Raw genomic sequence first — 17347 nt, forward strand, 5'->3', positions numbered from 1 at the left:
CATTTTGGAAAATACATGAGAGTTTGAACAGCAACGCTTCCTGCCAGCATACTTTTCAGTTAACTAGTGCGCTAACGTGCTTCATGACGTATACTCGTGCTTTTCACTTCTTGTCCACATGTATTTTCAAAAATGAATTTCCGGGGCATTCTAAGTGATAGAGAATCAAAATCGTGACGGACGCTTTAAACATCCTTCACATCCCCAACAGTATGCCTGCTGTAACCGAGTGGACAAAATCCAAGAAAACGCAAATGACCCTATGGTCTGTAAACGACGAATTTAAAATTAATTGTAGTATTGAGTGGAAAGTAAATTTCTAAAAAGTTTGCTGATCCATGTATATCAGTTTCGCTGCTGCAAATACTTGTATCTATTAAAGTTGAAATATCGGTGGGGTTTTTTTTTTTTTTTGTTTTTTTTTTTGGTTTTTTTTTTTTGGTTTTTTTTTTATCGAGAACTGCATGTATATATTGAAACAATATTATATACGTGATAACTGTTGATCGTTAGTATATAACACCCGAACATGATGGCATAGAGGATAGAGTAATATTTGACAATCTGTCTCGCCTAGACCACACATATAATCACTGAGAGCGTGATTTTCCCCACTTGGCCCCTCTGATTTTTCCTAATACCGCCACAGAGACGAAAAGTAGGCTAACTGTTTAGGATGATCTGTAATGCATATTCACAAAACATCAGTGTCAAAGAGAGGTTCCGTGTCAAAGAGAGGTCTCGTGTCAAGAATATTGATTTTGGTTGACAAATATTGAAGGTATTAAAGGGAGATGGGTCCACGATTTAAACTGAAAATTTTCAATTTAAAAAAAAGGATTTTTAATGTTCGAATGCTTAACTAAGGCATTATTAATGATCAGCAAGTATCTAAATGTCAGGAGTCACGGTACATGGGAGATAACAGAGGTCACAAGTCCTTGTTATGTAAATAAGGCTCGTAACATGTTTTTGTTTACATAAGGTTATATAAACTAGTAAAAGTTCGTTTTAAAGCAGGTTTTTTTTCTCCAATTTATAGGCTAAGTGAATTCTTAACACAATTACACAGTCTCTGAAGATTGTGTTTGGCACATCTCATTTTGTTTCAAACTCACTATTTTCTATTAAACTACTGGCGGATTTAGAGGGGGCGCCATTTAATTGATTTATATGGCGGCCGCCAGTTATTCAACTCTACTCTCTCTCAAAATGAAAGGGATGCAATCCCTGTAATCTCCCTCTCCAATAGGCCTACTTATAGTGATTTATATGCGATATACAATTAAAAGCATTGTTGTGGTAATGAATGGTAAAAATGTAATAATGAACTGATGAATTGACTGACTTCCTTTTCTGTTTGCCAACAATTGTAGAAGACAATGTTTCTTGATTCAAACAAATATATTCAAAACACACTTTTTCTGTGGTTAAAGTACAACATATATATACCATGAGGTGTACAGAAAAGACGTTAAATATAGTAGTAGCGATATCTCATTTGAAAAAGAACTATGAAACCTTGAAATATATACATCGTCTATAAAAATGGTGAAAAAACAAAATTTGACACAACCTGGAATGGATGGAACCTTTTATTCAATTGAAACAGCCTCTTGATATATTTATTCTCGCTCTCTCTCCCCCCCCCCTCTCTCTCTCTCTCTCTCTCTCTCTCTCTCTCTCTCTCTCTCTCTCTCTCTCTCTCTCTCTCTCTCATAATTTTTTTCTCTCTGTAACTTGAAGATTGATGCATATATGCCACTTGTGTTGATATTACAGAAAATAAAGAATTATGAAAAAACAAAACAAAAACTAAAACAATTGTAGAAGACAATTTCTCCCCGACTGTCCCTACACTTCGAAAAACGATGCTACGTGTACATGTTTGCGGACTATTCTGAATCTTTCCAAAATAATCACTTAAATTGTTTTTGAAATTGGATAGATATTCCAAGTTGATTATATTTTTTTCAATAGAAATACTAGTATACGTTTCTTGAGAATTGTTTATAATTATATACCTTGGTTTAATTTTTTGCAGCCTCTCCCTCCCCAAAATCATGCATTAATTTTTTATTGGCTATGATAATTTTTTTCTTCAAATCTAAACGAATTCAAATAATTTCTCTCTGTTGATATGCAATAAATTGGAAATTTAAATTTCCCACCAAAATCTAGGAACTCTTCTGTCTTCTAAAGGACGGTCATATGACTGAATCATGTGATTTTTTTGTTTTGGCGGAAGTGCTGGTGATCATGCTTGTTTGAGAAGTGACGGAATCTTTAAATATTTTGTGTGGAAAAAATTCTAACCGCATGATTTAGAACAACCGAAGAAAGAATTACATTGATTCATCAAGGTGCTTTGAAAGTGTAGTGTTGACACAGTATTTCGTTTTTTATTCGTTATTACGTAAGCAGATTATGTGACAAATTTAATTATATCCCCATGTCATATGATAAAAATCTGATGATTGATAATAATCTGAGTGTGATCGAAAGGATCGGTAATTTTGGTTTTTGTTAATAAGAGCGTCACGTGTTTCATTAAAATAATATTACATGAAACTCGTCAGGTACATTTCTATCAGTACAACACGCGATATGTCAGATTCTGTAATTCTTGATCGAGTGAGACAGCATTCTTGTACACAAATCGTATATTTTTTACAAACTGAATTAATTAAAATGAATTTTCAGTTCTAATGTTCTGTTTTGACAGATAGAAGAGGTTGTTTTTCCACACAATGGGTATTTTTAGCTGACTCGTCAGGAAATCTGGTCAGTTGAGTGAGATTTCGGACAATGACGGAAATTTTGTTCAAGGTCATCATCATTGGTGACCCGACTGTTGGGAAAACGTCATTTGTGCAGAGATATGTAAATGATGCATACCGCCGGGACTACAAGATGACCATCGGAGGTAAAGAACTTGTACGGCACCTGTAGGGAAATATACATATCATTTGGGAGCGTTTCAGTCCTAACAGAAATCGCATTGTCTAGGGTACCAGTAAGACTGAAGCTCTCTTGCTATATTTTAGATAGACTAGCTAGTCTATCCCAATTTTTTCCTCCCAAAACAAGCTACAAGGGTATACATGTTTGTGGTGAAATAAACATTTAGCAAGTGATGATTTGCAATGATAATCAGAAGCTGTTAATGCGTCATGAATTATCACTTGTTCCATTTGATGCAATCCTTCTAGCCCGACCCCCTTAATTTAGACAGATATTATTTGTCATGATATAATTTCAATTAAATTAAAACTATTCTGAGAATTTCAAATGTACAAATATTTAATGCAGTGACTCAAAGTCTTTTTTGGTTCACATGATTTGGTTTACAAAGAAATATTCTACATTGACACATATTAAAGATTGTCATAGCTTTGGTATCAGTGACTCCTATTTTGAGATTACTTTGGGTCATTTTAAACACTGGGAGTCTACCTTCTGAGGTCTGAGCCTCATGTTTTATTTAAATTTTTTTTTCTGATTTATTTTTCAGTTGATTTTGCCTTGAAGGTTGTAAAATGGTCAGACACTCAGACCATCAAGCTGCAGTTATGGGATATTGCAGGTAAACGACACCCTCAGTAATGTTTGTTACCAAATTAGCAGTGTACTGTTTTATTGACTAGAAGCAGGCTTCAGGGCCACCAACATGTAAAATTCTCAACTCAAATCTCAATCTCAAATTATGTGTTTAGGACTCATCTGAAATATTCCTAAAACAGCGTGTCACCAAACTCATATATACCGAACTTATGTAAACTGGGTTTTAAGGCACTTGTTTAGCGGTGAGGATGCTTGTGTGACACTCTGGAGGTACTAGGTTCTGGGTTTGAGGTTCTGAGTTTGAGGTTCTAGGTTCTGGGTTTGAGGTCCTGGGTTCGAGGTTCAGTTCTCTACTTACACATCATATATCTGACACATTTGAAGTAGGTATTGACTTTACCCAGCTCTAGGAGTGAAAGTCGCGGGTTTATTTGGATAAAATCTTTGAGACTAAGGTTTTGAGATATGAAGGTCATTGGCACAATAAAATTCCCTTACTTCCATGACCTTGAGCACTATGCTTAAGTCAGTATTTGCGGTTTGATCACTCTGGGCTGTTTGATCACTCTGGGCGGTTTGATCACTGTGGGCGGTTTAATCACTCGGGGTGGTTTCATCACTATAGAATGAAACGACACAGTACCTTCTCGATTCGATTTTCGATACTTTAGTCTCAATTCGATGATTTTTGATTCGATACAAATTCTTTATAATGCTAAGACTTTTTATGTTTCATGGTATTTATTGCTCTCTGCAAATATATTCTACATAATGTAAAAACGTTTAATATAAAGCAACACTTTTATCACTTGTCCTAAAGCTGAAATGTTGCCATACCCAGGATTTATACGTTGGGGTGCATTTTTCAACTCGACTGCATCCATTTTGATACAGCAAAGTTTACTCGTACGTTGATTGGTCAATTTTCAATTCCATTGGCCAATCAGAAACCGTGTTATCAAAAACAATGTGTACAATGATTCTAAAACCATATCAAACCAAAACAGACCCGGAATAAATCAAACGTTGAATCGAGACCACTACATGGTGATTTGGTGGCATCGCGATGCATCGTTTTGCCCATATTCATCACTCTCGGCTTTCATCACTCTGGGCGGTTTGATCACTGGGCGGTTTCATCACTCTGGGCGGTTTGATAGAAAGGGTTCTTTGTCATGCTTCACCTTCCATGACAGTACACCTTTTGATATCTCCTAGGACTGTCACAGCTATAATAATAATAATAAATTCTTTTATTTAGACAGGATAGCACAATTAGTACAAATGACTAGTTTACATTGTGGTCCTGTATAAAACATATTCACAGACAGATAAATGAGAGAATAGAAAAGTAGTTAACATAATATCAAATATATACATAAAATACACACATGATATCACTGGGGGGGGGGGGGGGGGGGGAATAAACATATACATCATACAGCTAATGCTAATTAGAGCTTGGCAAAAAAACAGTAATAATGATCAATGACTCGGGGATTGTTTATGCATGGAATTGAATATGTGTGCCCTGTACATGGAGGGAGCTCAATAATGTCTGATCTACCATGCCTGTTTCTGTGTGTGGATGTTTTTATGTAGACAAAATTTCTACAGCATGGTTTCCATTCAAATTTTCACAAATCCTGATAGATTTGAGAGCTGATAGGTTTGAGAGTTGATAGTGTAGTATATAGGAGAGGGGAGAAAATCTGTGGCTGGACTGGGAATCAAAACAGGGACCCCTGCATTACTAGTCAGGTGCTCTAACCACTGAGCTATTCATTCCGATATCCATGGTCCGTATAGCTCTAATTACTACATTCCTCCCCCCTTAACTTGTCTTCGCCCTCGAAGACAGGTCTACACAATCCAGGTTCTTTTCAAAGGGTTGTGGTCAGTTATCACTTTTAATTAAAAGTTAATGCTAATTATATTGCACTGTCTTTAACAGTTAACAGCTTCATTTTGTACATATATGTATTTTTCATGATTTGGATAAAAAAAAGAAAAGAAAACCCAGGGGAAGTGAATTCATAATTTATCGGTGTCTTTATCAAAAATTTAAAATCAATTCAAATCATTCCCAGTGTTTGTTCAACCACTTCTAGTTTTGATAAGATATGAACAAAATGCCAAATTTAGTCATGTTAAAGGTGATATAATATCTGAGTGGCAGTTGTAAGGTAAAACTTAGTTATGAAATGAAAACTTTTGTGGACAGTATTATAACACTTCCTGATTACCTGTAACAGAATATCTTCCTAACTATTTAAATCACTTGAGTCAATAAACTAAATGCATGATTACAAATGCATGATTACATGTATGATGTCCATGAAGCCTTTTATCAAAATTGTGAAATGTATGGCCCCTGGGTTAGGAGTTTAGGCCCTAGGGTGGGGCTAATATGGCCATATAGTGAAAATGTATTAAATCTTAAAAAATCTTCTTAGCTCCCATATAGATTTGACAAATATTGTTGATTATAATATCCGTGAAGCTTTCTACCTGAATTATGAAATTCATTTCTCCTCGGTCAAGGGTTGAGACCCTTGGGCAGGGCCAATATGGCCACATCATGAAAATGTATTAAATTATTTTTTCTTCTCTGCTTTCACAGTCATAAGAGATAAAATAAGTGCAGGGTTATGATGTCTGTAATATCCTCTTCTTAAATTGTAAAATTCATGGGTCAGGGGTTCAAACTTTTGAGGGATGGGGAAGAGTTGTGGGGTGGGGAATGTCAAAATGATTTATGTGCTTCAATCCTTCATTTTTTTCCCCTTCTTCTGTGATTGAATAGGAATTGTATGCATATTTTGAAAGATCAAAAGCATATGCACAAAATACTCCATATTGAGGCCTAAAAGATGTGAGACTCCTGGCCTGTATGGGCTATGTATGGACTATGAGTGACTCAGGTGACCGTTAAGATATTCGCAGGGCCTCTTGTTTGATCAGTGCTCTCTGTCACACTGTGTTTTATCTGAGAAACAACTAAAAATTACAACTCTAATGTGATTTTTAATTAAAAGTAATGATTAAGCAAGTGAAGAGAAGAAAGGCTCTAGCTCAGATAACTCAATGTTCTGAATGATTAAGGTCAACAATATACCCTACACAGACTCTGTTTCACTATTTGTACTGATCAATGAACTTGAAATAACCTTTGATGAGTTCGTTTGATAAATATCGTATATGTATTTAAATAGAAAGTGTATCTAATGTTGCTAAAAATCTGTTCCTTTGTTCCTCTATGTTTTACTGGAGAACTCCTATACAGAATGAGGGCTAGATTGTCTGAATTTATAGAAGAGTGAATTGATTTCTCAGATTGTAGTATAGAAATATATATAACAGAAAATTCAAAGTAGGCTGTTCTGACTCAAAATCATTGGATTTTCTTCAGTCTAAGGCCAAGTAAAATTAATTAGTAGATTATCATTCAAACTTCACAAAAAAATGGGGTGGGTGGGAGGATTTTGTTTTTTATTTTTTATTTTTCGCCATGGTATTCTTGACCTCGAAAATGCCTTTTCTCATTGAGAAAAGGCTTTATAAATCATAATTACATGTGTATTTGGGTTTCTAAAAGGCAAAGTGAAACAAAGTACGTTTACGATACCTGACCGGACATAAAAATATCCGGAAATCGTAATTTTGAAAAATAAAAAAAATCGGGGTGGGTCGATTTTCGAGGGGCGGGCGGGAATGATAATCTACTAATTAATTTTACTTGGCCTAATTACAATTGGGGCCCTAAATTAATCTGCTCAAAATAGATCTCTGCCCTAATTAAGACATAATATTATATCAATATTATGGAGCATAAAAGATCTTAATTTAAATTAGGTTGGATATTCTTCACCTTAAAAATTTCAATTTTGATATGATGCTAACCAAATTTTATTAATTAATTTTCAAAATGCCTAATTGAACGTTCCTGATTGAAGGGAAATAGATTGCGTATTACAATTTTTATAATGTATATGTAAGAATCAGTAGCATAGTGTGAACTTATTAATCATTAATTGAACATGTTGAATATTATAATATTTGTGATGAAATGTATGTACCTACATTTAATTCTTACAGTGTATATTTTCATATGATAAAAACAATGATTCACTTAGGAAAACATAATTTTTTTTGTATCTGTCAATGAAGTTGTCAAAACAATCAGATTTTTAAAATGTATGCAGGTTTCTGTGCAAAAAATAGATTGTTGGTACTTAAAACATCACATTGAAGACAGAATTTTTTTCATAAAACTTTTAACTACCATATAAATGGTAATTTTAGCAGGACACAAATACATGTATAGCTTTTTGTCCATAGATTATAGGTATACATTTATAGTGAGAGCTAATTCTAGCGACTTTATAATTCCAAGAAAGATAGCTATTACACCCCCCCCCCCCCCCACTTATGGAATAAATTGTTGATAATGTTCATTTTTATCTATCTCAACACTGTCGCCAATAATGCCAAAATTAATTCTACTTATACAGTAACCGGAAGCAAATTATTGACTAGAAAAACTGGATTTATTGCATTATACCTGGGTTAATAAGCATGTCTGTTGACCATGGTTTGACTATATTGACCTTGCTATGACAAGATTGACCTTGTTTTGACTATATTGCCCTTGGTTTGACTATATTGACCTTGGTTTGACTATATTGACCTTGGTTTGACTATATTGCCCTTGGTTTGACAAGATTGACCTTGTTTTGACTATATTGACCTTGGTTTGACTATATTGCCCTTGGTTTGACTATATTGCCCTTGGTTTGACTATATTGCCCTTGGTTTGACAAGATTGACCTTGTTTTGACTATATTGACCTTGGTTTGACTATATTGACCTTGGTATTACTATATTGACCTTGCTATGACAAGATTGACCTTGTTTTGACTATATTGCCCTTGGTTTGACTATATTGACCTTGGTTTGACTATATTGCCCTTGGTTTGACTATATTGCCCTTGGTTTGACAAGATTGACCTTGTTTTGACTATATTGCCCTTGGTTTGACTATATTGCCCTTGGTTTGACTATATTGCCCTTGGTTTGACTATATTGCCCTTGGTTTGACAAGATTGACCTTGTTTTGACTATATTGACCTTGGTTTGACTATATTGACCTTGGTTTGACTATATTGACCTTGGTTTGACTATATTGACCTTGCTATGACAAGATTGGCCTTGTTTTGACTATATTGCCCTTGGTTTGACTATATTGACCTTGGTTTGACAAGATTTACCTTGTTTTGACTATATTGACCTTGGTTTAACTATATTGACCTTGGTTTGACTATATTGCCCTTGGTTTGACTATATTGACCTAGGTTTGACTATATTGACCTTGCTATGACAAGACTGACCTTGGTTTGACTATATTGACCTAGGTTTGACTATATTGCCCTTGGTTTGACTAGATTGACCTTGGTTTGACTAGATTGACCTTGTGATGCTAGACTGTCATTTGTTTTTCTCTGACTGCCATTAACTTGTACGACCATGTACAGCAATAGTCAAAATTCTGTTGACAGAGAGATATTGCACAAAAGATGTACATTTTGCAATCTATGGGTCATAATGAGTAAAAAAAAAAATATTTCCATCATTTCTCAATCCTGAATAGACAGGACTACATGACTTCACAGATAATGTTCCAAGATAACCTTGACTTCACAGATAATTTTCCAAGATAACCTTAATAAACAATAAAGAGATGATGAAGCTCATTTTGGTGAATTTTTTCTCACCCCAAATTCTGTCTGATATCATAAAAAAAGATAAATGAATGATTTGCAGATGTATATCAACTTTGAAATGATTGCATGTTCATCAAAAGTTATCGGCCAACTTATATAGCAGATTGAAAATCCAAGAAGCAAAACATATGGACCAGGACATAATTTGAAGATAACAATTGTTTTAGACTTGGAAATAAATCCAGATGAATGCATAAAATTGTTACTACATTCAGATAATGACTTAATGTACAAGTCATTTGGGCTCATTTCACTTCTTCCCAAAAATTGTACAAAATGACCTTTACTACAGTACTACTTTAAGGATCAGCATTAAAGAGGCAGAACTAAAGAAATGTGTCATACACGCACTATGACCTGTGTACTATATACATTACGACCCGTGTACTATATGTACTATGACCCGTGTACTATATACATTATGACCCATGTACTATATACATTATGACCTGTGTAATATATACATTATGACCTGTGTACTATATACATTATGACCCATGTACTATATACATTATGACCTGTTTACTATATACATTATGACCTGTGTACTATATACATTATGACCTGTGTACTATATACACTATGACCTGTGTACTATATACATTATGTCCTGTGTACTATATACATTATGACCTGTGTACTATATACATTATGACCTGTGTACTATATACATTATGATCTGTGTACTATATACATTATGACCTGTGTACTATATACATTATGACCTGTGTACTATATACATTATGACCTGTGTACTATATACATTATGACTCGTGTACTATATGTACTATGACCTGTGTACTATATACACTATGACCTGTGTACTATATACATTATGACTCGTGTATTATATGTACTATGACCTGTGTACTATATACACTATGACCTGTGTACTATATACATTATGACCCGTGTACTATATACACTATGACCTGTGTACTATATACATTATGACCCGTGTGCTATATGTACTATGACCTGTGTACTATATACATTATGACCTGTGTACTATATACATTATGACCCGTGTACTATATGTACTATGACCTGTGTACTATATACATTATGACCTGTGTACTATATACATTATGACCTGTGTACTATATACACTATGACCCGTGTACTATATGTACTATGACCCGTGTACTATATACATTATGACCTGTGTACTATATACATTATGACCTGTGTACTATATACATTATGACCTGTGTACTATATACATTATGACCTGTGTACTATATACATTATGACTTGTGTACTATATACACTATGACCTGTGTACTATATACATTATGACCCGTGTACTATATACATTATGACTTGTGTACTATATACACTATGACCTGTGTACTATATACACTATGACTTGTGTACTATATACACTATGACTTGTGTACTATATACATTATGACCTGTGTACTATATACACTATGACCTGTGTACTATATACATTATGACCCGTGTACTATATACATTATGACCTGTGTACTATATGTACTATGACCTGTGTACTATATACATTATGACCTGTGTACTATATACATTATGACCGGTGTACTATATACATTATGACCTGTGTACTATATGTACTATGACCTGTGTACTATATACACTATGACATGTGTACTATATACATTATGACCTGTGTACTATATACATTATGACCTGTGTACTATATACATTATGACCTGTGGACTATATGTACTATGACCTGTGTACTATATACATTATGACCCGTGTACTATATACATTATGACCTGTGTACTATATACATTATGACCTGTGTACTATATACATTATGACCCGTGTACTATATGTACTATGACCCGTGTACTATATGTACTATGACCTGTGTACTATATACATTATGACCTGTGTACTATATACATTATGACCTATGTACTATATACATTATGACCCGTGTACTATATACATTATGACCTGTGTACTATATACATTATGACCTGTGTACTATATACATTATGACCTGTGGACTATATGTACTATGACCTGTGTACTATATACATTATGACCTGTGTACTATATACATTATGACCCGTGTACTATATACACTATGACTCGTGTACTATATGTACTATGACCTGTGTACTATATACATTATGACCTGTGTACTATATACATTATGACCTGTGTACTATATACATTATGACCTGTGTACTATATACACTATGACCTGTGTACTATATGTACTATGACCTGTGTACTATATACATTATGACCTGTGTACTATATACACTATGACCTGTGTAGTATATACATTATGACCTGTGTACTATATACACTATGACCTGTGGACTATATACACTATGACTCGTGTACTATATGTACTATGACCTGTGTACTATATACATTATGACCTGTGTACTATATACATTATGACCTGTGTACTATATACATTATGACCTGTGTACTATATACATTATGACCTGTGTACTATATACATTATGACCCGTGTACTATATGTACTATGACCTGTGTACTATATACACTATGACCTGTGTACTATATACATTATGACCTGTGTACTATATACACTATGACCTGTGTACTATATACATTATGACCTGTGTACTATATACATTATGACTCGTGTACTATATGTACTATGACATGTGTACTATATACACTATGACCTGTGTACTATATACATTATGTCCTGTGTACTATATACATTATGACCCGTGTAGTATATACATTATGACCTGTGTACTATATACATTATGACTCGTGTACTATATGTACTATGACCTGTGTACTATATACATTATGACCCGTGTACTATATACACTATGACCTGTGTACTATATACATTATGACCCGTGTAGTATATACATTATGACCTGTGTACTATATACATTATGTCCTGTGTACTATATACATTATGACCCGTGTAGTATATACACTATGACCTGTGTACTATATACATTATGTCCTGTGTACTATATACATTATGACCTGTGTAGTATATACATTATGACCTGTGTACTATATACATTATGACCTGTGTACTATATACATTATGACCTGTGTACTATATACATTATGACCTGTGTACTATATACATTATGACCCGTGTACTATATACACTATGACTCGTGTACTATATGTACTATGACCTGTGTTCTATATACATTATGACCTGTGTACTATATACATTATGACCTGTGTACTATATACATTATGACCTGTGTACTATATACACTATGACCTGTGTACTATATGTACTATGACCTGTGTACTATATACATTATGACCTGTGTACTATATACACTATGACCTGTGTAGTATATACATTATGACCTGTGTACTATATACACTATGACCTGTGGACTATATACACTATGACTCGTGTACTATATGTACTATGACCCGTGTACTATATACATTATGACCTGTGTACTATATACATTATGACCTGTGTACTATATACATTATGACCTGTGTACTATATACATTATGACCTGTGTACTATATACACTATGACCTGTGTACTATATGTACTATGACCTGTGTACTATATACATTATGACCTGTGTACTATATACACTATGACCTGTGTAGTATATACATTATGACCTGTGTACTATATACACTATGACCTGTGGACTATATACACTATGACTCGTGTACTATATGTACTATGACCCGTGTACTATATACATTATGACCTGTGTACTATATACATTATGACCTGTGTACTATATACATTATGACCTGTGTACTATATACATTATGACCTGTGTACTATATACATTATGTCCTGTGTACTATATACATTATGACCCGTGTAGTATATACATTATGACCTGTGTACTATATACATTATGACTCGTGTACTATATGTACTATGACCTGTGTACTATATACATTATGACCCGTGTACTATATACACTATGACCTGTGTACTATATACATTATGACCCGTGTAGTATATACATTATGACCTGTGTACTATATACATTATGTCCTGTGTACTATATACATTATGACCCGTGTAGTATATACACTATGACCTGTGTACTATATACATTATGTCCTGTGTACTATATACATTATGACCCGTGTAGTATATACATTATGACCTGTGTACTATATACATTATGACCTGTGTACTATATACATTATGACCTGTGTACTATATACATTATGACCTGTGTACTATATACATTATGACCTGTGTACTATATACATTATGACCTGTGTACTATATACATTATGACCCGTGTACTATATACACTATGACCTGTGTACTATATACATTATGACCTGTGTAGTATATACATTATGACCTGTGTACTATATACATTATGTCCTGTGTACTATATACATTATGACCCGTGTAGTATATACACTATGACCTGTGTACTATATACATTATGTCCTGTGTACTATATACATTATGACCCGTGTAGTATATACATTATGACCTGTGTACTATATACATTATGACTCGTGTACTATATACATTATGACCTGTGTACTATATACATTATGACCTGTGTACTATATACATTATGACCTGTGTATTATATACATTATGACCCGTGTACTATATACACTATGACCTGTGTACTATATGTACTATGACCTGTGTACTATATACATTATGACCTGTGTACTATATACATTATGACCGGTGTACTATATACATTATGACCCGTGTACTATATGTACTATGACCTGTGTACTATATACACTATGACCTGTGTACTATATACATTATGACCTGTGTACTATATACATTATGACCCGTGTACTATATACACTATGACCCGTGTACTATATACACTATGACCCGTGTACTATATACACTATGTCCTGTGTACTATATACATTATGACCCGTGTACTATATGTACTATGACCTGTGTACTATATACATTATGACCTGTGTACTATATACACTATGACCTGTGTACTATATACATTATGACCTGTGTACTATATGTACTATGACCTGTGTACTATATACATTATGACCTGTGTACTATATACATTATGACCTGTGTACTATATACATTATGACCTGTGTACTATATACATTATGACCTGTGTACTATATACATTATGACCTGTGTACTATATACATTATGACCCGTGTACTATATACATTATGACCTGTGTACTATATACATTATGACCCGTGTACTATATGTACTATGACCTGTGTACTATATACACTATGACCTGTGTACTATATACATTATGACCTGTGTACTATATGTACTATGACCTGTGTACTATATACATTATGACCTGTGTACTATATACATTATGTCGTGTGTACTATATACATTATGACCCATGTACTATATGTACTATGACCTGTGTACTATATGTACTATATCCTGTCTACTATATAAACTATGACCCTTGTACTATATGCACTATGACCCATGTACTATATTTTTCAGGACAGGAGCGCTTCACGTCTATGACGCGGGTCTACTACAAGGACGCCCATGCCTGTATCATCATGTTTGATCTGACACAAAAATCCACCTTCCAGAATGCAGTCAAATGGAAGAAAGACTTGGACACTAAGTGTTCGCTAGCAGATGGGTCTGCCATTCCCTGCCTCCTCCTGGCCAATAAGGTAGGTATCCATGTGTCTGTCTGTTGCTTGCCAGTAAGGTAGATATTTATGGGTCTGCCCCTAGCTAGGAAGGCATGTGTCTATTCATCTGTCTCCTCTTGGCCATTAAGGAGGTACTCTACAACATTATAATGACAAACTTCCTTGTTACATATGAATGAAAATTTGAATTTCAGCAATATTAGTCTAGTCCTTTCAGATTTAATTGCCTCGCTGGATTTTACACTTTGAAACATTATATAAATTGTGTATTTCGTTGTGGTTTGAAATTCGGGGGATAGGGATACCCATAGTATTGCGCAAAAATTAGCCCCCACCACCCCACCCCCTAGTGAAAACTATTGATTCCACATTAAAAGATATTATAAAAATCGTAATTCTATACGGAATATTGCCAACCAACTTTGATTAGTGATTCTTTAATGGAAAAAAGCGTTTTCTACAATTGATATTCGTGAGTGAGCTAGTACAAATTAAGAAATTCTTTTCGGCACCATATATCTTTGGAATAGTAATGTTAGACAATTTCATGGCCCACACATCTTTTTATGCCCCCGAGATCGAAGATCGGAGGGGGGGGGGGGGCATATTGTTTTTGTCCTGTCTGTAATTCTGTCATTCTGTCTGAAACTTTAACCTTGCTAATAACTTTTGAACAGTAAGTGCTAGAGCTTTGATATTTCATATGAGTATTCCTTGTACCAAGACCTTTCTGTGGGTACCCTGTGACCTTGACCTTGGAATTTGACTTACTTTCGAAAACTTTGACATTGGTCATAACTTCTAAATGGTAAATATTAGAGCTTTCCTATTGCACAAGAGCATTTCTTGTGACATGATCTTTCTACTGGTACCAAGATATTTGTCCTTGTGACATTGGCCATCTTTGGAATTGGCCATTATCGGGGGCATTTGTGTTTCACAAACACATCTTGTTCACATATGAATTTAAGTTTAATTTACAAGATTGAATATACTGTTACATTTAATAAATGACCTTTGACCATTTTTAATTTTTAATTATTAGGCATCTTGCTTTTTCAATTCGTATTGCATGTACGGGACACCCTTGTTGGGCCCGGATAATTTTATAACCAAATGAACTCCTTATCCACGTCCAATTATGTGTTGTTGACAAATGATAATTACAATGTGACGTCACATTATTTACCCTCAGCTTGTTAACCAATCAAACTCATCTTTACAAGTTACATTAGGAAATAAACATTATTACACATGCAAGACGAAGACAACGAACAGCGATCAATCTCACAAGTACATGTGTACACATCTTTTGTCAGTTATGAATAAAAGCTATTAAGATTAACTCTGATTTGACTTGGTGGTGAACTAATGTATCTAGGTTTGTTTTGTTTTTTTTGTGGTCAGTGTGACCTGACTCACCGGGAAGTCCAGCAGAATGAGATTGAGGACATGTGTAAGGAGCACGACTTCGTGGGCTGGACAGAGACCTCCGTCAAAGAGGGGCTGATGATCGACGAATCAATGAGGTGATTAGTCCCCGCCATTTTGAAGTGATTTTTTTTGTTTTGACAAATTACATGTATACTATTTTTTTTATATAAACCATTGTGTTTTGATAAACATAGCATTAAAAAAAATTTGGTTAAGACTAGTCTTTGGATTCCTACGGTCACCGTTGATTTCGTGTTGCTGCTTGCTTGGTGTAATAAATGATATCATCCATGGGTATCCGAATGATGAGGGAGATGAAATGATTAGGTAAAGACTAAAGGATCGCGTGTATCCGAATGATGAGGGAGACGGAATGATTAGGTATAGGACCGCGTGTATCGGAATATCTGAATGATTAGGGAGGTGAAATGATTGGGTAAAGGACCGTCAGTATCTGAATGATGAGGGAGATGAAATGATTGGGTAGAGGAAATTTACTGTGTATATCCGAATGATGAGGGAGACGAAATGATTGGGTAAAGGAAATTTACTGTGTATATCCGAATGGTGAGGGAGATGAAATGATTGGGTAGAGGGAATTTACTGTGTATATCCGAATGATGAGGGAGACGAAATGATTGGGTAGAGGAAATTTACTGTGTATATCCGAATGATGAGGGAGACGAAATGATTGGGTAGAGGAAATTTACTGTGTATATCCGAATGATGAGGGAGAGTTCTTCAGCATGATGCATACCTGGCGCTAGGCTGTTTGATTTGTATCATCTTAAAAAAAAATACCTGCAGTTTCTGTTCCCTTTTAAATTACTTTGACTACATTTCTGATCATTGTTTTTAAATTTGTAGATTCATGATCATTGTTTTACGTCTTTCAGTATCTATCAGTACTTTGATTTACATTTGTAGATTCCTTATCGAGGAAATGATGACCAAACATGCGGAAT

General features: G+C 34.5%; 1 protein-coding gene across 1 annotated transcript; it reads left to right on the plus strand.

Annotated features, from left to right (window-relative positions):
- Positions 1–2190: 2190 nt before the first annotated feature.
- Positions 2191–17346, plus strand: LOC130048797 (ras-related protein Rab-7L1-like; the record flags this gene model as incomplete). The annotated part of the gene is made up of 6 exons (XM_056145855.1): positions 2191–2363; positions 2726–2926; positions 3515–3586; positions 14785–14966; positions 16356–16477; positions 17310–17346. Coding segments are annotated over exons 2-6 (531 nt in total), but the record flags the coding sequence as incomplete, so codon positions are not given.
- Between the last annotated feature and the right edge of the window lies 1 nt (position 17347).

Source organism: Ostrea edulis, chromosome 7, assembly GCF_947568905.1.
Source record: "Ostrea edulis chromosome 7, xbOstEdul1.1, whole genome shotgun sequence".
NCBI classification, from domain to species: Eukaryota; Metazoa; Mollusca; class Bivalvia; order Ostreida; family Ostreidae; genus Ostrea; species Ostrea edulis.